The sequence below is a fragment of the Pelodiscus sinensis genome, chromosome 11 (assembly GCF_052426305.1).
Source record: "Pelodiscus sinensis isolate ZL-2025 chromosome 11, ASM5242630v1, whole genome shotgun sequence".
Taxonomy (NCBI): domain Eukaryota; kingdom Metazoa; phylum Chordata; order Testudines; family Trionychidae; genus Pelodiscus; species Pelodiscus sinensis.
The window spans coordinates 17,853,339-17,877,488 of NC_143062.1; the positions used below are offsets into that span (position 1 = coordinate 17,853,339).

The 24,150-nt window shown below is 49.2% G+C and overlaps 1 protein-coding gene and 1 long non-coding RNA gene across 2 annotated transcripts in view; one reads left to right on the forward strand and one right to left on the reverse strand.

Annotated features, from left to right (window-relative positions):
* Nucleotides 1-24,150, forward strand: part of LOC142830945 (uncharacterized) — a 51,384-nt gene that overhangs the window by 22,281 nt on the left and 4,953 nt on the right. Inside the window, exon 2 of the long non-coding RNA XR_012906506.2 lies at nt 16,814-16,970. This is a non-coding gene — a long non-coding RNA (uncharacterized LOC142830945). The remainder of the gene's footprint in view (nt 1-16,813; nt 16,971-24,150) is intronic.
* LOC102460310 (solute carrier family 22 member 6-A-like) lies at nt 1,253-23,478 on the reverse strand. Its single transcript, XM_006136593.5, has 10 exons — nt 22,964-23,478; nt 18,204-18,307; nt 16,850-17,004; nt 12,079-12,247; nt 11,401-11,524; nt 7,841-7,956; nt 7,356-7,570; nt 6,245-6,353; nt 2,620-2,823; nt 1,253-1,658 (listed from the first exon to the last, which is right to left on the reverse strand). The coding sequence occupies exons 1-10, from the start codon at nt 23,363-23,365 to the stop codon at nt 1,571-1,573; spliced, it is 1,686 nt and encodes a 561-aa protein (XP_006136655.3). The 5' UTR covers nt 23,366-23,478; the 3' UTR covers nt 1,253-1,570.

The window sequence follows — 24,150 nt, forward strand, 5'->3', positions numbered from 1 at the left end:
TTGCTTCTGAGAGCTGGGACAATGTCCCAGGAGTCCTGACATCCAGTCCCCCACTGCGCTAATCATTCAACCTCACTGAGTCAGGACTAGGCCTATAGCTTCATTGGAGTCAATGAGGCCAGATCCCAAGATGATGTAAATCAGCCATAGCACCATTGAAATACATAGAGCAGATCCCCAGATGGTGTAAAATGACATCAGTATGGGTAACAATAGGGCTAGATCCCAGCTGCTATAAACTGGGCATAGCTTCTTGGACACCAGAAAGGGGCCAGATCCACAGCAGGGCTACGTCTACACTGGCATGATTTTCCGGAAATGCTTTTAATGGAAAAGCACTTTTTGCGGAAAAGCGTCCGTGGCCAATCTAGACGCGCTTTTCCACAAAAAAGCCCCGATGGCCATTTTCGTGATCGGGGCTTTTTTGCGGAAAATAAATCTCTGCTGTCTACACTGGCCCTCTTGCGCAAAAGTTTTTCGGAAAAAGAGTTTTGCCCGAATGGGAGCAGCATAGTATTTCCGCAAAAGCACTGACAATCTTACATGAGATCGTCAGTGCTTTTGCAGAAATTCAAGCGGCCAGTGTAGACAGCTGGCAAGTTTTTCCGCAAAAGCAGATGATTTTGCGGAAAAACTTGCCAGTCTAGACACAGCCCAGCTGTAAAGGGGCATCACTCCACTGAAGTCAATGAAGCTATGCCCATTTACACCAGCCTAGGATATGGTCCAAACTTTGTCCCATTCAGGATGTTGCAGATCATGTCAGGGCTAAAAGGATGAACCTTTCGGCAGATACAGAGCCATACTGGGACTCATCCATTGGAGAGGTGATGATACCGTGGTCAGGAGATGAATGAGTCATCCCAGACTACCTCCTTAACAGGAGTCGGCATTTATGAAGCAGCACGAGTGTTCTGTTTGTGCCCCATGGAAACAGCCGTGATGGTAATTGAAGTTGTTTAAACATTTCCTCTGACCCAAGGGCTCCGGTATTCAGGTATGTGAAAAATGGCCAGGGGCCTCTCTGCAGTGGGAACTGAATGAAACACATTCCATCCACAGCCATTAGATTTATAGGGTGAGTGTTCCATAAGACGCAACTGTTTATGAGATCTGGTTAGGGAATTGACTTATTGTCCTATGGCAGGAGGTCTAGTGTTAATCAGCTGTGGTAGAAAGGGAGGGAGCCTAACAAGGCTGCCCTGTGTGTGTGTTGTGTGTGTGTTTGAACATGAGGATGTGAGTGGGTGTGTGTGAGAACATGTGCAAGACAGTGTGAAAGAGAGTGTTTTTGTGTGCATGTCTGAATGGGGGTGGGTGTATCCACGAGTGCAAGTGTGAACATGAACGTGAGTGCTTGTGCATGTATGTAACAGTGCGAATATCCAAGTGTGTGTGCGAGAGATTGCCAAGACTGAGGAATCTGCCATTTATTTGTTATAACTCCCATGTGACACCTCTCTGCTCTGCAGCAGGGGACAGACCTACCCCCTGAAGATGTACTGCTGTGTACAGAAACATGGGTGACACTTTGAACCTAACCCAAGGGCCCCCCTCTCTCATCGCACCATCAGACTTCTTGCAGCATTACTGGCCCCACCGTCTGCAGAAGAATCTTCTCCTTTTGATCTTCATTCTTTAGGTTTCTGGCCTTTTTCCTTTAAAAAAAAAAAAGGAGAGAGATACACTCAAAAATAAATACTGAGCCAGATCCCCAGCTGGTGTGAATTGGCCTGGGGCCATTGACTTCAAGGGAGCTCTGTCTGATTTTCACCAGCTGGGAGTCTGGCCCCATTCACTTCAGTGTCACTACAACCAATGAAACAAAAAACAGGACTATGTAGCACTTTAAAGACTAACAAGATAGTTTAATAGGGAAGGGGGGGAGGTAAATGTCTGTGAGCTAATGCTTCCCCAATTATCACCTCTAATATCATTAGCTCACAGACATTTACCTCCCTTCCATCCCCCTTCTGTTCTGAAATGTGATTTGTCCTTTTCATATTTGTTCATTTTTTAAATTGTATCCTTTGGTATATATGGTTGAGACTATTTTCTTCCACTATTTGATCTGAGGAAGTGGGTCTGGCCCACGAAAGCTCATCACCTATTAAACCATCTTGTTAGTCTTTAAAGTGCTACATAGTCCTGTCTTTTGTTTTAGCTACACCAGACTAACACGGCTACATTTCTATCACGATACTACAACCAATGTACAGGGGCTGGGAATACGGGCGTGTTGACTCCAGGGGAGCTCTGGTTTATGTACACACCCTAACTGAGACCAGAACTCCAATGGGCCAGGTGCTTCGCAGACATGTAGTAGGAGACAGTCTTTGCCTTAACGTTCTTATGGTCTAAAAAGGAAGACTGAGAAAAGAGTGGGAAGGGAAACAGAAGCACAGAGTGACAGGAGTGAAACCCTGTCCCCTGACTTCTACTCCTGCACACTGTCCACTAGCCCACGCTGCCATTAAGATGGGATGTGTCAGTTCCTCTCTCACTACAGTGTCGTTACATTGACTCCAATACAGTTTCTTCCCATTTATAAGAGAGAGACGGCTCAGACTAGCTCCTGCAGGAGAGGACACAATGAAAATGAAGTGAAAGCCAACTAACCCTCTCTCCACTTCTTCTATGGTGTCAGGCAATGGCACGTTGAGGGTCTCTGGCAGGAATATAGCAGCAATGCCTGAAATTATAGGAGCTGTCCCGTATATGATTGGTGGAAGGTATGGGAAATATTCCCCTGTCACCCTTACCACTGGAGCTACTATGCCACCAACGCGAGCCATGGTGCTTCCAAGCCCCATGCCAGTCTGTCTGCAAGTGTAGAAAACAACGTTTAAGAGAGAAATCATAAAATCATGATAATATTGGACTGATTCTGGAAAGACCAGCTTCAATCCACCCATGCATTTTTTTCTCCCCTTGGCCTGCCCTTAAATGGTCTTTGATCAGAACTGGCTTTCCTTATTTCTAGAGCCAGTTAGGAACTTCCTTCAACAGGAAGTGTAGTTTTGGCAAAAGCAAATTTTCTTCTGTGGCAAAAAGGTCAAATTGTTGACAATTTTTTTTTTAAATTTTCTCTTGGGGGCAGGTAGGGATCAAAACTAAATATTTTGGATTGACCGTAATCTTTGAGCTTCAGGGAGTAGCCAAGTTAGTCTGTACAGGATAAACTTAAAAAAACAACAAATAGTCTGGTAGCACTTTAAAGACTAACAAAACATGTAGATGGGATCATGAGCTTTCGTGGGCACAGCCCACTTCTAAGGGCTATGCCCAGGAAAGCTCATGATACCATCTACATGTTTTGTTAGTCTTTAAAGTGCTACCAGACTATTTGTTATTTTTTTTAAGTTTATGCTTAATCTTTGAGACTGTCCTCAAACTGTGGTTGGGGTTCCCTGTGAGAGGAAGGCTGATGCTATACAACAGGATTATCGCCTGTAAATACCTACCTGGGGACAAGTTATTTTCTAGCTGAGATGCACCATTTGATGCCTCAGAGACAATGTGAGTGAGAGATCCAAGGGCTGAAAATTGGAGCTAGACCAATTCAAACTGTAAATAAGGGGCACATTTTGAAAGGGGGAAAGTTTTGAAAATGGGACTTAGGTAATTCAGAAAATGTTACCTTAGACTTAAGAATAGAACTGAGGGAAGATTTTCCAATGGAACAGTTTTCCATTGGAAAATGCTGATTCAATTATATCAAAATAGTTTGTTGAAATCATAATGTTCCTGTAATGTTTTCAATGAGAAATGATTGAAACATTTTATTTCAGTGAGGTCAAAGGGCTTCATTGTTTTTCTTTTTGCCCTGGTGAGGCTGTGGCAGCCCAAAGAGGGGAACAGGAGAAGCCTTAAATTGGGAGTAGGGGAGGGTGACAGTCGATTGGTTCACCTATTTCCCTCCCCCAGCTATCGAAAGGAAAAAAAGTCATCCTTCTGAGGTGTATTCTTTACCTAATCAGATATACAGAAAGTGCAGGGCTTGGAACTACTGAATGGACATTAGCAAAATAGAAAAACTTGAAAAACAATGACTAGTCTAGCAGCACCTTAAAGACTAACAGAACATATAAATGGTATCAGGAGCTTTCGTGGCTACAACCCACTTCTTCAGATGAATGTAGATACAATCTACATATTTTGTTTGTCTTTAAGGTGCTGCAAGACTATGGTTGTTTTTCAAGATTTTCCAGTTACAGACTAACTTGGCCACCCCCTGAAGCTTATTAGCAAAATGGTTCAACAGGGACTTACTGAAATAACTGATTTATCATTTTGGCTATGATGTTAATCAACCAGATGTAATTCAACAAAGACAAGTACAAAGTACTAGGCTGTGTCTAGACTGGCAAATTTTTCCGCAAAATCATCTGCTTTTGCGGAAAAACTTGCCAGCTGTCTACACTGGCCGTTTGAATTTCCGCAAGAACACTGACGATCTCATGTAAGATCGTCAGTGTTCTTGCGGAAATACTGTGCTGCTCCCGTTCGGGCAAAAGCTCTCTTGCACAAATCATTTGCGCAAGAGGGCCAGTGTAAACAGCACAGTACTGTTTTCCGCAAAAAAGCCCCGATCGCGAAAATAGCGCGTCTAGATTGGCACGGACGCTTGTCCGCAAAAAGTGCTTTTGCGGAAAAGCATCCTGCCAATCTAGATGCGCTTTTCTGAAAATGCTTTTAATGGAAAACTTTTCCGTTAACAGCATTTTTGGAAAATCATGCCAGTGTAGACGTAGCCCCAGTGTCATGGGACATGCCTGCCCTGAAGCACACCCTGCTATTTGAGAGTGCTGCAAGCACTCCTTGCCTCAGCTTCCTCCTCCTCTGGCTTTCTTATCTCTCCTGAGGGTTCACGTGGCCCACCCCTCAGACTAGCTCACTCAGAGGTCAATTGTCCCTTGGGCTAACAAAAGCCCCCACACAATCAAAAGATCTTTGTCCTCACTTGGACTCCCTTTCAGCACACCCGTCTGGCTCAGTTCCCAGTCCTTTCTGGGTTATCCTTCAGTCTCTGTCTTTGGGACACAGCCCTCACTCCTTCCCAGGAACCCTTTGCAAACTCCTTCAGACCCTTTCTCAGGGTTCCCACAGAGACCTTCCAAAGTTAAGGCAGGGGGCTAGCTAATCTGGCGCAAGTGTGCCTGCGCTCAATTGCCCTTAAAGTGCCAGTGATTTGTGACAGCTGCATGTAAGAAGGAAAATTAAAGCACACACATAAAACGGTGACTAAGTGGCTCGGTGGCCATACTGCTGGAGAGCACCCGAAGGTTATAGTGGATCACATATTGAATGTGGGGAAAAAGGCAAATGTGATCCTGAGATGTATTAACAGGACTGTTGTATGTGAGACACAGGGGGCAATTATTCCACTGCACTGGGCACTGGTGAGTCTCAGCTGAAATACTGTGTCGTGCAGAGAGTCCAGAGAAGAGCTACAAAAATGATCAGAAAAGACGACGAGGCAGGGGAGTGTGGAAAACACGCAAGTCTTCAAATATGTAAATAGTTGTTATAAAAAGGATGCTCAATTGTTCTACAGGTTCCCCAAGGTTAAGACAAGAAGGAATCAGCTTAGTTTGCAGCATAGAAAATTCATCTTGGGTATTAGGAAAAAAACTTTCAAACTCAGTCTAAGGATAGGAACAGGTTACCAAAAGAGATTGTGGGAGTCCTGTTCTTCATGTTTTTTAAAGACCAGTTAGACAAATACTTGTTAGGGATGATCTAGAGATGCTTAATCCTGCTTCACATAGGGAGGGGTGGGGGTGGACTAGATGACCTCTTGAGGTCCTTACCAACCCTAGATTTCTATGATTTGATGGTTTACATAATATAATAGTTGCAATGATAAATCAGTTATTGTTTTGATAAGTCTTTGTTGACATATTTCATAGAGTTTAAGGCCTGAAGAGACCAGTAGATCTTCTAGTCTGACCACCGAGATAACATGAGCTGTTAAATTTCACCCTGTTACCCCTGTGTTAACCCCAATAACCATGGTTTCAATAAGGTCATTCAGATATTTCTGAAATGATATTTTTTTGGAATTTTCGACTTGCAAGAAATTTTGAAATGCTGGAACTTCCTTGGGAATGGAAATTGAGATCTCTGCTTCCAGCTTTGTCCGGGGAGTCCTGTTGTTCCAAGCTCTGGCCCCCTGAATCGAGTACAGCATTGGGTGGATTTTCCTCTAGCACAGAAATAGATGAGTTACTGCTGTAGGTACCTGATGACTGTGGGGTACAGCTCGCCGGTGTAGAGATACAAACAGTTAAAGGAAGAGGCTAAGCATCCTTTCCCAAGCACAGCCAGGGATGTACGTAAAGCCTTCAGCTCTTGTGGGGAGACACAAAAGGATAAGAGCTAATGGTCAGTGCTGGTAACAGTCATGAATAGGAATCAGTTGCTGAAACAGCCCTGGCTAAGGCTGATCGCTCAGGGCCTACATTACAATATGTATTCGAGGTAAACAAGATACATATGCAAATGTTTGAATTATGGATGGTAAGAAATTTTCCATGAAAACTATTTTTTCCATGGAAAATTGGGGTTGTCAACTAAACAAAGTTTTCCCAGAGTGTGTTTGCCTCCCATGGACAATATCAATTTTTTTTTTGGTCAAACAATGAACACCTGAAAGTTGAAATATGTTGATGCTATTTTAGTGCCATATGGGGGTTTTAGTTCAGTTGCCTCTCGTTCCCATTCTCCTCTGAGAGCCCAGCACAATGACTGGACAACATCTCTCATGAGACTCCTGTTCTGCTCCTGAGGGGAACCTTCCCTCTGCCACTTCAAGTGGACGTGGGGGCCATATTGAGGCTGGGCTCGGGAGGTAGAGGTAGGGACACGAAGGGTGGTTTTCAGGGTGGGTGGCTGGCTTGTGGAGGGGCAACACAGTTGTGGGCAGATAGGGCAATGAGGTCAGTTGTGGGGAGATAGGCTGCCTGGGTGACGCGTGGCAGATGAAGCTCATCCTGATGGCAGCAGCCGGCTTGTCTGGGATGGCGATGGAGCTAAAAGCCATCTTGGCTCTGAGGGCAAGGCCATGGAGAGGGCTTTGTATTGGTGGGGGAGGTTCAGCCAAGGAAGCAGAGCTGAGGGATGTGGTTGTATTGTGGGAGTGGAGCAAGGAGTCAGGGGAAGCCCCGGGGCAGGGCATTGGGGCAGGGGAGGCTTCTGAGGGAATGGCAATCAGGATGGGTTTGGGCTATGAGGGCTGTGGCCAGGGGGAGAGCCTCTTGGGAATCAGGTATCCATCACTTGGCATGCCGAGGGACCCAGATAAGCTTAATTCAGCCCGTCCTTCCCCTGCCAGCTGCACCCTGAATGCTCACCTCGTGGCACAAATATGTTGGCCAGGATCGCCAGCCCTGCCAGGATAACGGAAGCTGCCTGGGTGACACGCCGGCCGATGAAGCTCATCCCGATGGCAGCAGCCAGCTTGGCCGGGATGTCGATGGAGCCAAAAGCCACCTGGATGAGATAAATGTTGAAGCCGAAATGCTGCAGGTCCATGGCCAAGCCATAGAAGGCAAAGCTGGTGGCAAACCTGTGAAGGGTCATCGAAGGGGGTGGGGTGTAAATGGAGAGCAGGGCCAGATTTATCCCTGATGTAACTGACTCCCCTGGGGGAAAGGAGAGAGGGGATCTTGACTGGCTGACTGGCAACATATTTTTATCCCCAGTGTACTATGGGGAGGCATTGGAATCTTCCCTGACTCTGAGGGTGCCTGCTACTGATCCCCACTCCTCTCTCCCTGCAGCACAGCGCCCCCTAGTGCTGCCTCAGGGTTAGAAAGAAAGAACAGAGCACACCTACCAGACACTGGCGATGCAGCAGGATATCCTGCGTACATTGGGTGTACGGACCAAACTGTAGAACGTGTGGGATGATTGTGCCAAGGCCATTTCCTTCTGCATGTTGGATTTCAAGACCTAGCAAGGAGAGACAGCAGGAAAAATAATTCTGGTGTAATATCCTGCTGCACCCTCCTTACTGTGCCTTGCACATTTGATATGCCCCATTGGAGAACATGGGCCAGATCTCCAGCTGATGGAACAGCTGTTGCAGTCACCTGGCAATGAAGCTGAGGATCTGGCCCATAGGGTGTGCAGGGAGGGGAGGCAAAGATGCACGGTGCGAATGATTAGCGCTCTGGAGAGACACCTGGGAGACTGAGAGGATTGGGAATGCTTACCACAACAAGGAGACGCATAAGAGGGGATCTGATAAAGGGTGTCAAAGTAATGGGCAGGATAAAGAATAGCTTGCCAGCGCTTGAGAGAGGATGAGAACCCTGAAGTCCTGACCCAGTTCCTAGCTCTAACCAATAGGCTTTGCCCCTCTCTCAAAATTGGGAATGGAACCAGGAATCCTGATTCCCAGCCTCCTCCAGCTCTAGCCACTAGACTCTTCTCCCAGAGCCTGGAATGAGTCTCCGTGCTAGGTGCTGTCAGAAACAGGATACTGGGTTACATAGATCACTGGGCTAATCCAGTCAGGCAATTCCTGTGAAGATCACTCCCTGCGGCCGAGGAGCTGTTGTAAAATGTTTGCACCATTCCATTTAGAGGAAACAAAAGCAGTGTAGGAATGTGGAGGAGCTCAACACAGGCAACATACAACCAATCCTGCATCCCCCTCTAGTGACCAGCCGAGAGCTATCGCCTGGCTCCTGGAGCTGGCACAATGCTGAGGGACCCTAACATGGTCGGAAGAGAAAAGCAGAACACAGAGACTTTCCTGACTTGTTAAAATTATTTTCCTCCAGTTGCATATGGACATAGAGACAGAGAGAGGGGTGCGTATGAAGGTGGATAGAATCACTTTATCCTCCACTGAAACGCTCTGCATTGGAAAGCTGAAGCTGTTTAACAACCTATAATAAGACTACTCAACATTAAGACACATAATTTGACTTGGGCGGGTTTTCCTGGGGCATCAGTCCTGGGATAATTTGGTCCAAAGTATTGAAAGTGAAATTATTCCTTGTGCACTAGCCTAGGCACCACCAAAGTCCCTCTTTTTACCCTTACTGACTAGTGAGGGTAGGTTTATCCCTGGCGTAATTCACTCCATTGGGAAAAGGGCCCTAGAACTCTAATGGGCCACACATTTCTATCTCCAGTAAATCACGGTGGGTCATTGGCGTCAGCACTGACTGTGAGGAGACAGCACCTCCTGCTGGGACCCCCATCCCACTCCTGCAACACCCTGTTCTGTAGCACCAGACTGGGGCATCTCGCATGGATTCGAAGGAGAGCGTCCCCCCCTACCCAGTCTCCCATCTCATAAGTCATTGTCCAAACATAGTAGAAGCATTAGCACCAAAACACTCTGCAATCTATTGTGAAATACAGCAGGACAGTTTGTACCCACTTGCACTTGTGTCCCTGAGTTAACCATTGTCATAGAATCCTAGGACTGGGAAGAGGTTATCAGGTTCAGTCCCTGATACTCATGGGAGCACCAAACACCATCTAGACTTGGGGTGGGCAATAATTTTTGATTGGGGGGGGCCACTCCAAGATTTTGGTCAGTGGTCACTTTTCTATGGAGGGGGTGCAGACACTGGGATGGCGATTGATTTGCAAAAAGAAGCTTGGGGTAGAGGACTGGGGTGCAGGAGGGGATGTGGGGTCTGGGAGAGAATTTTAGTGGAGGGAGGAGGTTGTGACCTGGGGCAAGGGACGGGTGCAGGAAGGGGGGGGGGGGTTGGGTACAGGAGTGGATTCTGACCTGGGGGAAGGGTGTAAACAGGGGTGCAGTGTCTGGGAGGGAATTGTGACCAGGGGTGGAGGTGCAGAGGTTTGGGTTATGACCAATGTTCCCCGTAAAGATAGTTCTCTCTTAGGTGCACATCTGTGCAGGCTTGCTCCAAGAATTTGAGTCCTGCCCACCTCTTCAGGGCGGCTGACCTGACCCAGGAGCAGCTGGGCAGCCACCACACAGCCCTGGCCCTAGCTTCAGCCCTTCCCCAGGGCTGGAGCTGCTGCCAGGGTGGGCTGCTTGGTGGGTGGTGGCGGCAGCAGCTCTGGCAGCCAGGGCCCGGGCCTGAGCCACTGCACGGCGGGAGGCAGTGGCAGCTCTGGCCACTGGGGCTGGGGCCTGAGCCTGAGCTGCTGTGTGTGGGGTGGCTGGGACCACATGGTGGTCAGCTGTCTTGTCGCAGGACCAGCTTTGGGGCTGGGCAAACTGGGCCCATGCCCAGGGTGCCATAGCCAGAGGATGAAGGGCAACTGGGCACTGGTGTTGCCAGGCAACGGGGGTGGAGGGTACTGGGCAGGGGGACGCATGGCAGGACATGCTGGAAGCACAGGATGGGAGTTGGGGGCACAGCTGGGAGTAAAGTAGGAGTTGGGATGAAGGGGGCACTGTGTAGAAGTGAGGGGCAAAGGGGGCACAATGCAGGGTTAGTGGTAAAGGCTGCACAGGATGAGGTGTGGGGTTGGGGAGCCCATGGATGCAGAAACAGTGGGAGTAAGGCTGGGGGGGAGTGAGTCTGAAAGTCAAGCTAGGTGGTTTTCAGGGTGGGTGGGTGCAGGGTTATGCACCTTGTTAATTATCCCTTGTGTTTGTATTTTTTCTGACATAACAATTTAAATGTTGTCAGTAACTGGTGGATGCCACAGTAGCACACATCCAAACAAGCAGCTGGAGAAAGGTAGCTGCTGACAGAAGGTGTCAGTTTCTGCAGGTAGCAGCACAGAAGCATACCATGCTATTCTTACTTCTGTGCTGCTGCTGGCGCTGAATGCCTTCAGAGCTGGGATCCTGGCCAGCAGCCACTGCTCTCTAGCTGCCTAGCTCTGAAGGCAGAGAAATAAATGTAGCAATATTACTACTCCCCCATAATAACCTTGCAATCCTCCACAACTTCTTTTGGGGTTAGAACCTCTACACTTACAACACTGTGAAATTTCAGGTTTAAATAGCTGAAACCACAACATTTATTATTTTTAAAATCCTATGATCACGAAATTGACCAAATGGACAGTGAATTTGGTAGGGTCCTAAGGCCAGGCCTACGGTATGGGAGAGAGTCAACCTAAGATACACAACTTCAACTACAAGAATAGCATAGCTGGAATCAACATATCTTAATTTGAATTTCTACTGAGTCCTCACTGTGGGAAGCTGACAGAAGAAACTCTCCCGTTGACTTTCCTTATTCCTTGCGACCCCATGGAGTACCAGGGCTGACAATGGGTGACATCAGCAGTCAATTTAGCAGGTCCTTGCTAGACTTGCTAAATTGAACCCCGGAAGATCAATCTCCAGAGCATTGATCTCCAGGTAAGTATAGACCTGGCCTAAGCATAAGATGTGATTATCTGTGGTTTCCTTTGATGGCACAGCAATTCCATTCATTTTTTTACCTCAGTATCGAGCTTGTCTCCTTCTTCTTTTTTTCTGTTTATCTGAGCAACTTTCTTAAGCACCTGCACTGCTCGGTCCGGTTTTCCTGATAGTACCAGCCAGCGAGCGGACTCGGCAAACCACCTGCAAATGGAGCAGCAATGCCAAAAACCAATGGAGTGCTTTCTTCTTTCCCAGCTGGGTTCTCGTGGTAGGCATTTGCGGCTCATGGGAATTAGGGGCACTCAGCCCTGGGTAGAGCTATGACCTCGTGAGGCAGATTCTGAGGGGAAGTTGCATTGTTGGCAAACACAGAGGAACAACATCAAGTTGTTTCAACTTCTGTATCAGAGGGGCCTACTGCTCCCAGCCCCTAGAGTACCAGCCCCTCTGCATTTTCTGCACTGATCCAGACAGCAACAGACCTTGGTAAAGCCACTGGGTGTGCCAAGCACATCCTTTCAGGACCAGTCTAGCTCTTTTATGTAGTCAAGACAGCTGCAAACAATAGGGGCACTAGGCTGTGGTGGATCACAGCTAAATCAGATAGGAATACAGAGTGAAGTGGGGCTTATTTCAGCTCATCCCAATGAGTATTGGACTGTCAGTGTATTGTCCCTGCAGCTCCCACTCCTGAGCCCTGTGTTTGAGTGAGATCAGAATCCTGCTCACCTACCAACGCGCAGCGATGCACTTACCAGGAGTAGAGAAAGAAGACAAAGAAGGGCATTGATGCAGTGAATTGTAGCCAGCGCCAGTCTGGGAGGGCATAAGCCAAGCCTGCAAGAACAATCTGTCCAATGGTAGCGCAGTATCCCACCACCGTGCCAGCGATGGTCCGTACTTTGGTTGGCACCCACTCAACGACTGGAAAGGAAGGCCCCCACGACAGAGGGATTAATACTATAGCTGGTTGAAATGTTTTGGATGCAGAGTTTATTTGCTGAAAAATGCAGGTTAAGATTGACCAAAGCTATTTGCAAATTAGGTTTGAGTTCCCAAACAGCTTTGGCCTCCCAGCCCCCAAATATTTTTTTTCTGACACAGTCAAAATATTTTGTTTCAACTCTTTGTTTTGAAACAATGTTTTGTTTAGAGAAGTACAGGCAGTCCCCGGGTTGCGTACAAGATAGGGACTGTAGGTTTGTTCTTAAGTTGAATCTGTATGTAAGTCGGAACTGGCGTCCAGATTCAGCCGCTGCTGAAACTGACCGCCAGTTCTGACTTACATACAGATTCAACTTAAGATCCCCAAGCGTCCGCAAGTCAGCTGCTGCTGAAACTGATCAGCGGCTGATTCCAGGAAGCCTGGGGCAGAGCAACTCTGCCTCGGGCTTCCTGTAGTCAGCGCTGGTCAGTTTCAGCAGTGGCTGACTTGGGGACGCCTGGGGCAGAGTAGCTGGGGTGCTGCTGGGTTGCTCCAGTAGCACCGCTCCTCGCTCCTTGGCGCTACTGGACCAACCCAGCAGCACCCCAGCTGCTCTGCCCCAGGCGTCCTAATTCAGCCACTGCTGAAACTGACCAGTAGCGGCTGAATCAGGACCTGGGGCAGAGCAGCTGGGGTGCTGCCGGGTTGGTCCAGTAGTGCCCAGAGCGGCGCTGCAGGACCAATCGGCAGCGCCCCAGCTGCTCTGCCCCAGGGTCCACAACAAAAGCCTGGTCTGCTGGGGGGGGGGGGGCACACTAGCTGCGCCCCCCCCCCCCCAGCAGACCAGGGACACAGGGAGCAGAGCCGCAGCGGCAGCTTCAGTCCCAGTGCCCCTGGTCTGCTGGAGACGGTCCCCAGCAGACCACAGGCACCGGGAACGAAGCCGCAGCAGCGGCAGGTTCCCGCGCTTCTGAGGCTTTGCTCTGGCAAAGCCTCAGAAGCGCAGGAACCCGCCGCTGCTGCGGCTTCAGTCCCGGTGCCCCTGGTCTGCTGGAGACGGTCTCCAGCAGACCAGGGGCACCGGGAGCAGCTTACGAACGGGGCTTTCTTGCCCCAGAGCTCGCAGGCAGCAATCCGCCACCTCGACCTCCGGGGCGAGAAAGCCCCGTTCGTAAGTGCGGATCCGACATAAGTCGGATCCGCGTAAGTCGGGGACTGCCTGTAGTGGGATTTATTTTTAAAAAGCTCCAAAATGTGTCATAGAAATGCATATAATGGAAAAACAAAACCCCTCCACTTCTCCCTCCAAATTTCGGTTGAACAGAGCATGTAATTTGATCCAAAATTAAGTTTTGTTTTCATTTTGGTGAGGAAAAACAAAACAAAAAATTCTTTTCGGGGGTCAACCTGAAATAATGGTTTTTTTTTGTTCAGCCACTGAGCCAAACAATCCCATAGCTCTAGTTAATATGCTACACAAGTGATCAGGTTTTGGAGGCAGGTGGGGATGTTTTCATGGGCATGGATTCAGTGCTCAAATGTGCCAGTCTGTGAGGGGCTTTGCTGTCCTTCAGAGTTAAAAATGAAACTGAGCTATCAATGAGAGGCAGTATGGGCTAGCTGTTAAGGTACCAGATGGGTATTCAAGGCACTGGTGTTGCATTCCTGGATCTGCCATGGAATTTCTCCATGAACTTTGGGCCAAGGTACTTTGTTTTCTCTATCCCTTATTTGTATTTTAGTAGCCCCAATTGTGCTAGGCACTGTACAGATACAGAACAAAGATGAATTTCAAATATAGGACAAGAGACAACAGTTAGCTGCAGAAATACAGCTGGGGGAACACCAAGGCTACGTCTACACTGCAGGCTTCTTGTGCAAGGGTTCTTGCGCAAAAGATCTTGTGCAAGAGCGCATCCACACTGCCACGTACTTTTGCGCAAGAGTGTCCATGGCAGTGTGGACACTCACTTGTGCAAGAAAGCTCTGATGGCCATTTTAGCCAGGGGGTTTCTTGCGCAAGAAACCCCTGTTGCCCGACCACACTGCCTTCTTGCGCAAGAGCTCTTGCGCAAAATGGCTTATTCCTCGTGGGGAGAGGAATAACTCTTGTGCAAGAAGCCCTCTGCTCTGACACCTTACTGTAAATTTACTTGTGGAACAATGTGCGTGCAGTGTAGACGCTCCACACATTTTTGCGCAAGAACAGCTGTTCTTGTGCAAAAAGCCTGCAGTGTAGACGTAGCCCAAGAAATAATGAAGCAGATCTGGTCAGCACTGTAGGCAGTGGTCTCAGTACATTATCCTTTGGCTCCTGCTTCACTCTCCCACCCTTTTAAGCCACAACCTCTTTAAGACGTGAGCCGTTGCTCACTGTGTGAATGCACTATGCCCAGCTCAATGGGTACCCAGATCTGAGTCGAAGTCTATGCAGCATCTGGCACAATGAAGGCCCTGATCTTGGGGTCTGTTTAGTGCCTGGCACAATGAGAGCATCAGTTTCAGTCAGAACCTTGAGGTGCTACCCTAAGAATTACTGTTCTAGCACTGTTCATATCATTAGAAAAGACTGACTCAAACCCTCGCCCACAATTTGAAATCAAACAGTTTATTGTAATGTGTCCTTCATTGCAAAGTATTATTATTGTAATCCAGTGCTGCTACAATGCTGGGCTCCCTCTGAGACACCCTCCTGGCTTGGGCTGAATACAAGCAGAAGAGATGCATGCAAATGCAGAGATAAATATTTGTATGCTGGGGCCAGCTCAAAACCAACAAGAGCAGGAAAATAGCATTCGAAAATGAAAACCAGGCATTTAAGGGAAGGGGGTGGCTGAAATCCAGTGCTAGGAGTCCTGTATGATGCCCCATTAGCCTGTGTTGCTCACTGTCATAAGACTACCTTGAGGCTGAGAACTGAGCAGCAGTCAAAAGAGGAATCAAACATTTATCTGGAAAATGAGAACACAGCCTCCCAAAAGAAAAGAAGTAAGGGTATGTCTACACTACCACCCTAGGGTGGTAATATAGGCAACCGGAGTTGCAAATGAAGCCCGGGATTTGAATTTCCCGGGCTTCATTTGCATCTCGCCGGGCGCCACCATTTTAAATGTCCGCTAGTGCGGACTCCGTGCCGCGTGGCTACACACGGCACGGACTAGGTAATTCGGACTAGGCTTCCTATTCCGAACTACCGTTACTCCTCCTAGTCCAAACTACCTAGTCCATGCCGCGTGTAGCCGCGCGGTACGGAGCCCGCACTAGCAGACATTTAAAAATGGTGGCGCCCTGCGAGATGCAAATGAAGTCCGGGAAATTCAAATCCCAGGCTTCATTTGCAACTCCGGTTGCCTACATTACCACCCTATTCGAACTAGGGTGGTAGTGTAGACATACCCTAGGTTACTTAGGAACCATCTTTTTGTTCTGTGTTTGTGCTGCACCTAGCACCAGGGGGGTGTTGGTCCAAAAGTGGGGCTCCTCGATGCTACTTCAATATGAATAATAATAACAAGGGTCTTAGGATACAGAAGTATAATGTGATCTGTTCTAAGCTACATTGTAATTTAGGCAGCACCCCAGCGATCAAAGAACAGTGAGGGACTGTTAGATCATTCACACTGCATACCAGGGCCGTGCAGCTTGCCTTCTGGCTGGGTCATGAAAAGTGGGACAGCAGCTCACAGCTTTCTAGATAATGAAGGCTGCTGGGGTAGGTTGGTCTCATGGTTGCAGCTGTAGATGGGGACTCAGGTGACTGGATTCAGTTTCTGGATCTGGCACAGGATCCCTAAGGAATGGTGAGCAGGGCCCTGGGGCTGGAGTGTCCTTGGCTCTGCTGATGCAAAGGGGGATGTAATTGTCCAGTGCTTTGCAAAATGGCGACCAGATCTCCCTTAGGGCTGCTAGATGCTACGTTCTGGTATTACTGCACACTCTGCAATGGGTCAATGAGTTTATTTACTGCCTCTAAGTGCTACTGTGACGCTACTAATAACCTGACCATTGTAATGGGGCCCTGAGCTTCATAAGGGCCTGTGGGTGCTACTGTAATATTACTAATATTCATAGCGTATTGGATCATCAGGGTGCTACTGCAATATTATAAGTTATGCACACACCAGAAGGGGGCTTCTTGGTGCTACGGTAATACCAGAAATAATGTACACACTAGCTGCGTCTAGACTGGCAAGTTTTTCCAAAAACTTGCCAGCTGTCTACACTGGCCGCTTGAATTTGCGTAAGAACGCTGACGATCTAATGTAAGATTGTCAGTGTTCTTCCGCAAATACTATGCTGCTCCCATTCGGGAAAAAGCCCTCTTGCGCAAATGTATTTGCGCAAGAGGGCCAGTGTCGATAGGTAAAAAAAAGCCCCAATGGCGAAAATGCGCAAAAGCGTCCGTGCCAATCTAGATGCTCTTTTCCGCAAATGCTTTTAACAGAAAAACTTTTCCGTTAAAAGCATTTGTGGAAAATCATGCCAGTCTAGCCATAGCCACTGTGTTTAGGTCTCTTCAGAGCTACCGTAATGCAGATAGTAACAGCAAGGGCTAATTTTCCCAGGTTAAACACAAGGAGTAGAGGAAGAAGGTCCCTTACCCAGTGACATGCAGTTGAGGACCACCCCAGAAAGGGCCATCCCGACCAGGAAGCGGAAGATGCAGTATGCGGTGAAATTGGGTGAGAAGGCCGTGCAGGTGCCCGCGACAGCCATCTGCAGGTAAGACCAGCTCAGGAGAGCCTTCCGCCCGAACCTGTGGCACAGGAAGGCATGTTAATAGCTGTGCTGGGGTGTCAAGGGATCTAGTGACTGATAGATCCCTGTATGTGCAGAGTCACAGAGCCCTGTGGATAGGTAGGGACAGGGCGGATGTGATTACACCTCGCACTCTGCATTCAGTCCATGGCATGAGGGTACCGATTGTCTGTTTATCTAACCACTGTTAGTCTGTGTGCTCTGCAAGCCTGCTGATGGAGGGGGGCACACAACGGGGCAGCTGCCTCAGGGCCCAGTGATTCAAAAGGGACCAGAGCTCCCAGCCTCTGCTACTGTGGTAGCAGCAGTGGCTGGAGTCCTGGGTCCTTTAAATTGCCACCAGAGTGCCATGCTCTGGGCAGCTGGCTGTGGGGGGCGGCGCACGGTCTGGGTGGGGCTGAGGGCTGGTTGCCCAGCTCCACCCCTTCTGCCCGAGAACCTGTCCTTTTCAGGACTGCAGAACCAGCACCTGCCTCCCCACTCACCTTGTCCAGGGGTCTGGCAAGGCTGTTGGCCCCCCTCCTGCTCTGACATGGCCTGTAAGGTGCTCAGGGGAGAGCAAGCACAAATGACCAGGCACTGGGGGACTGGCCCACAAGACAAGCTATCAGAGGTGTTAAAACTGTGGCCTAGCAATGACTTCAAGGGGTCAGCATCTCAAGCGTAGCAGAAGGGTAACCTCCAGACCTGACGGGCGTTGCCGACTTAGGGCTACTGCAGCATTGAAATCAGTGGGAGTTATGCCTTTGACTTCACACAACCAGGCAGGGGGAGGAAACGGACTAGAAAGAAGAGGATGAACATAAGCAAAGTAAAACGTAGCAACTAACAGGCCATGGGCCAGGTCCTCAGCTAATGCTCATTGAATGCCACAGAAAAATGCTTATGGGCCCCAGTGCGTGGGGTTGGCGATTATGCCAGTTAGCGTGTTAGCCCCAGTGGCTGCTGGGGTGTGATGCTGATTTACACCAGCTGTGCATCTGAACACACCAGTCTATTAGATCCTGGGATTATTCTACCCGAGCCCACATCCCTACATATAAACCTCATCTCTGAAGTGAACATTTAACTATCCTGTTCACTGCCTGTGCTTTTGCCCCTAGTCCAGCAGGTACCAGTCACCTCACAGCTGCTGCTTTCTCTGTCCCTGCAGCCTGTCTCAGCAGGGGGAGAAGGAAGAGCCTGGCAAAAACCTACCTGTCCGCTAAGCTTCCAAACACGAGCGCTCCCACCAACACCCCAGCCATGTAGATCGACTGAGCCATCTGTCCGAGCGTGCGCAGGTTACACACCAAGTCCCACTGCCAGGATGGGGGAAGCAAAAGTGGGGGGGGGGGGGTTAGACATTGTCATAACAAGCTGCTCATACCCACACAAGAAGAAAACAGCCAGTGCTATGGAGGTAAGAGAGCAGACGAAGGTCTAATGGAGAGCTAGGATGGCTGGTCACTAGGGACTATGGGGATTTATCCTCAGCAGTTGTGTCATGACTGTGTTAGTGGTTGGTGGCCTCCAGGGTGCACTATCGCCTGCTGGCAGTGGGAGGTGGAATGTCTCAGGCTGCAGTTCCCCCTGCCTGCTGCTGGAGGGCTGCAGGTGGTGAAGGAAGGAGGCATAAAAAGGGGCTGGGAGGGCTGCTGCCGCCTCTGCTCCTGCAGCCTCCCCAGTTTGGAGCACCTGAAGCCTTTGAAGAGGAGGCAAGGTGGCCTACTGATAATGCACTGGCCTGGGACTCAGGTGAGGGGGGTTCTGGTCTATGCTCTACTGCTGACCTGCTGCATCATCTTGAGCAAGTTGTTTCCACTCCCACCCATTGTCTGTTTAGATTATTGGCTCGTCAGGGCAGGGACTGTGTCTGTGCAGCACCTGGCACAATGGGGGTTCCATCTCAGTCATGGTCTCTTCAGTGCCTGACATGAGGGCACCCTGCACTTGTGGCTTGTGAAATGCCTGGCACAACGGGGGCCCTGATTTCAGTTGGGGTCTTTTGGCACTACAGATATTTTAGTAACAATAATGATTTTATTGGCACCAGGATTTGACCATTTGTATTTGGCAAATAAGGTTGTATTTAAAATGAAATTAATCCCTGCCTCATATTTATGCTTTTTTAAAAAAGCGCAAGCGCATATTTAAATAACCAACAAGCTGGGAATTGTCAAGGGGAAAGGACTTTCTCTGTGTGCAGTCCTGCAGCCCAGCATTGGTTAAGCAAGCAAACAGCACTTTGCTGTGTCAGTGGATTTGTTAACAGGGTGGTTGACACATGAGCATGAGCTAACTACTGGTGGATATTTAAATGTGAGCATAGCAGTATTGCATATTCACTATTGTGTAGCTGCATGGTGTGGCCTAGTGGTTAGAGCAGAGTACCAGCGGTCAATACTCCTACGTTCTACTCCAGACTCTGGAATTACATGTATTGGGTAAAACTAGGATGGGGCATAAGAACTTTTGGGTCTAGTCCCAGCTCTTGTGGGTAAGTGGGGTCAGGTAGTTTGGGGGGGGAGGGGACCTGGGAGACAGGAATGCTGGGTTCTGCCCACCGCTGTGGGAGGAGAGTGGAGTCTAGGCAGTGTTCCCTGTAAGCTGAGTGTTTGGGCAGCCACCCAGGAGAGATTCAAATGCTGCCCAGCTGATTAGCAGAGCACCCACAGCTGGCAGCATGTGTTTCTACTAGTGGTGCACATCTACACATGCCTCTGTGCACATAAGAAAATTTATTCTGCACCTGGATGGAAAAATATAGATGGAACACTGGCTCTAGGAATTAAAATGTGGGCATCAGGTCTCCTGGGTGGTGTTCCTGGCACATGGAAGGAGACTGTTCTGCTGCTTGGAGCGGTATGACTGGGATTCCTGGGTTCTCTGACAGCATCTATAGTTCTAGGGGTTACAGGACCAGGATTGAAAGCCTAGGACTCCTGGATTCTGGAGCCAGCTCTATGGCTGGCACAACTGTGGCCTTGAGCAAGTCACGTCACCTCCCTATGCTTCAGTTTCCCCATCTGTAAAATGGAGCTAATGGTTCTACACACTTAACTCATAACCGTGCATGGGAGTTTGTAAAGCTCTTTGAATCATGGGAAGGGCTGAGTTGTATTATATCCAGCGACAGCCACCTCTTGCCATCTGGGAAACAGTTACATCCCCTTTGACAATCTCAATGTTCTTTCCCAGAACAAATTGTCAGTAAATAGCAGAAGCAGGAGGCCTGGAGACCTACAGTGCGTCATCATACAAGACATTATTTTCTGTTTTAGCAGCAGTTAGAAGCACCAACAATATGTGAGCACAGTAAAAGATGCTCTCTGCCATTAAGGGTTTACCTTTCATATAGACACAGGTGGGAGAAAGGAAGAATTATCCATCTTTTACAGATGTGAAGGACAGAGAGAGGTCTTTGCCCACAAAAGCTTATGCTCCAATAAATCTGTTAGTCTATATAGTGCTCTAGGGCTTCTCGTTGTTTATGCAGATTCAGACTAACATGGCTACCCCTCTGATATTTGTTACCTTGCAAAGGAGATGAATTAGATGGGATGGAATATCTACATATATATTTTAGAGTGCATCTCTCTGTCTGTGAGTCTGTCTGTTTGCCTGCAAGCCCATTTGTGCAAGAACTCCTCCTAAAAATAGTAAGAGCTAAGGCCACGAAATTTGGTAGGCAGCGTCCTCTTCTCCTAACTTAAAGTAAGGTCAGGGTTTGATTGTGCCAGGAAAAGGAGAAGTCCCTGGAATGGGACTGTTTTCCATAACATGGAAAGTGAGGGGGCAGAGAGGAGAGACACGATACTCACAGTGGCCTCAGGGGCAGTGAACACAGGGGAGAGTTCTACTGCAGAGTAACACTGGAGGCAGACGTACCACCAAGGAAGTGCCCTGTTGAGGCTGGGGCTCATCAACTTGCCTGCCACCTGACTGTGCAAGTGGCTTGCCCTGCCCCAAACCCTTCCCCCTGGTCCTTGGCTGCAGCACCTGGGGTGGGGGGCAAGAAATCCCTGCCAGATGGGGAGAAAAGGTTCCTTCTGGCCAAAGGGCCTGGGGAGAGAGAAAAGGCCCCTGTCAGCTGGGAGGGCTCGGGGGGTGGAGAAGGAGAGAAGGTGCTGCTGGCTGGGGAAAGAGAAAGCCCCAGCAGATAGGACCCCCCCCACCCTGAGCCCCTCCTCAGCCTACAGCCCTCACTCTCACATCCCCAGCTCCCTGCCCTGAAGGACCTGGGCAATGCAGGGTAAGCATTTTAGTCTCTCTATTTTAGAGATTTGTGCTTTTGTCTGTCTGTCTGTCTGTCTGCAAGTCCATTTGTTCAAGAACTCCTAAACGGTAAGAGCTAGGACCACCACATTTGGAATGTAGCTTCCTCTTCTTCTAACTTAAAGCAAGGTCAGGGGTTGGCTTAGCCAGAAAAACAGGATGTGCCTGGAATTCTATTGTTTTCTATAAGATGGAAAGGGAGGGGGCTGAGCGGAGGGACATTATTCTCACAGTCACCACTGAGGACAGCGAACACAGTTTACTGTAGAGCAGGGGCGGGCAATAAAAAACTGGTAACCTGTGGAGTTAGTCGCTGGCGGGCCACCACCGCTATGTTTGTGCCTCTACAGGCATCGGAGGATCGCAGCTCTGGTTGGCCACGGCCAATGCAAGCAGTGGGAAGTATTGTGGACCAGGATTCCACTTTCTGCCACTCAAATTGGCCGCGAATAGTGATTCGCAGCCAATAAGAGCTATGATCCTCTGATACCTGTGGAGGTGCAGGTAAGCATGGTGGTGGGGGCCCACCAGGGACTAAGCCTGTGGACCAGATCTGGCCCGCAAGCCAGAATTTGCCCACCTCTGCTGTAGAGTGACCACTGGGGGCAGCTGCACCACCAAGGGAATGGCCAGCTGAGGATGGGACTCGTTGTCTTGCCTGCCACTGGCCCGGTTAAGTGGCCCCCTGGTTTCAAACCCCACCTCCCATCCCTCAGCAACTCCACTGGCTTGGGAGGAGAAAGCCAGGACAGCCCCACCATCATGGCCCCCCTGAGAGTACTGCTGGCCCCACCACCCTGGTTCCTGCCACAGGAGCCACATCCCTCCCCCCAGCACTGCTGGGCCACCGAGCATGGCCGGCCAGCCTGTGTGGAGCCCAGGGAACATTGTTGGGAAGCCTGCAAGTCCCCCATGTCCCTAGGCTGGGCCCAGGGAGTGCCAGTGTGAGGCCTGCACAGCCCCCGCCTCTCCCCACCCCCAGCCAGGAGGCCTACGCAGCTACCCCCGCCCCCTGGCCAGACCCAGGTAATGCTGGGTAAGTCTTCTGGTAAATACAAAACAGGGATTGGGAAAGAGGAGCCATATCAGAAACATTTGTTCCTCCTGTCTCATAACATGAGATCAAGGGGCCGTTCAATGAAATTAAAAGATGGGAGTTCAAAACTGATGGGAAGAAATAAGCTTTTTCATATGATGTGGGATTAGCCTGTGGAACTCACTGTCACATGAAGTCATCGAGGGGAAGAAGTTAACAAGATTGAAAGCAGGAGTTGGCATTTTATATGGATATCAAAAGCATCCAGAGTAATCGTAACAACAACAAGGCTTCTGGGAGGCATATTAAACCTGATACTTCAGGGCTTGTGTCCATCTCCAACTACTAAAGATCAGGATGAGACCTGTGTATGGGACAAATTATCCCACGTGGGGCTACCAGGGGGTTCTTACATCTGCTTCTGAAGCATCCAGTGCTGGCCATTGTCCCAGACAGGCTACTGAGCTGGATGGACTGTGGGGCTGATTCAATTATCAATAAATCCGATAATGTGCCTAAGGACACGGAGTAGGAATGGTTCAGAGACAGTGAATGAACACAAGTCAGAGTTAACAGCCTGGACCAGATGTAAATACTGATCAGTAACACACAAGCTGCGCAGGGTTTCCCTAAACAATTGTGAGTGCTTTAGGCTTTTCCTTACCTCCATAATGATGGTGTTGGTGAAGATGCTCTTATCATAGGTCCACCCATCCGTGCATGGCTCTGTTTCCATCTCGGTCCCGTTTGAGACTGTTGCATTGGAATTTAGGAGCTGCCACTGGGCGGTGACGAACCGGCGACACTTCTCTGGCTCCCAGTCCCTGTCCATGGGGATGGAGACCCTCAAGAGATCTTTGGCGCTCAGCCTGTGAGTCGCATTTGCACCACGCGTGTTGTTGGCAGCCGCACGGATCTGGCAGTGGTGTCCTGGGACAGCAGCGGAAAAATTCTGCAGGAGATTGTGAGAGGCTGTCATTAAAACTGGGATAACAAGCAAAGTGACGTGGATGATTTGAAAGCGGCCCATGCCGCCAACGCTGTCGAGGAGTTCGGCAAAAGTCATGACGAACAGATCCCCTGTCAACTCGCTGCCTGATGACTTAAACGAGTTTCACAGACAGAGCTGCATTTGGAAAGGGTGCCTCCTACAATACATTCCAGCTCTCTTCAAGATCTGTCAAAGCATGATCAGCTACAGCCATCAGCTTCCCCCAGGAGAAGCGCACAGCTTGGGCTGCTGCATGGGAAAGTTTAGTCTCATTGTCTCGGAAAAAGTTCCCTTTATCAAGACCCCACTAAACTCTTGCCTGCAACACTGAAGCCGCAATCGGTCTGGCATCCATCCAAAGCTCTGGGGTCTCAGCTGGGATCCCAGTCTGTTGGAAGAAGATCTGAGCAACCTGTGATGTGACCTTGGATCACCTCGTTTGGATGCTTTTGTTTTGGGATGCTGGAAGCTCCATGTGTGTGTAGTGGTGGGGATTGGGAGTGTGGGGTAATACATATATTTATTATTTTAGCCTTAGGAAACTGATTGGGTTAAATGGGTGCTTGTGTGGGTTATGTAAGCCATAATCATCTTACTTGGGTTAAAGTTTGAAGGATTAGCGTGAAGGGAAAGGGAGAGAAAATCTACTGTGTAAATGTGGAACAAAGGGCACTGTTAGGAAGGCATTAGGCCTCCAGTCCATGAGCGCACCAAGCTTGCTTTGCATTGGTCAGTTATTACTGGCCTTACAGAGGCACCAACTCAGACTATTGTTCCACTGTGCCAGGCACTGCAGACCCCAACTGAGACCAGGGCCCCATTCTGCCAGGCACTGCACAGACCCTAACTGAGATCCAGGC

Coding starts and splice junctions, on each gene's coding strand:
- LOC102460310 (XM_006136593.5), bottom strand. CDS start 23,365: ATGACTTTTGCCGAACTCCTCGACAGCGTTGGCGGCATGGGCCGCTTT. Junction 17,005..18,203: donor TTTGGAAGCTTAGCGGACAG/GTAGGTTTTTGC, acceptor CCTGTGCCACAG/GTTCGGGCGGAAGGCTCTCC. Junction 2,824..6,244: donor CTGTACCCCACAGTCATCAG/GTACCTACAGCA, acceptor CTACACTTGCAG/ACAGACTGGCATGGGGCTTG.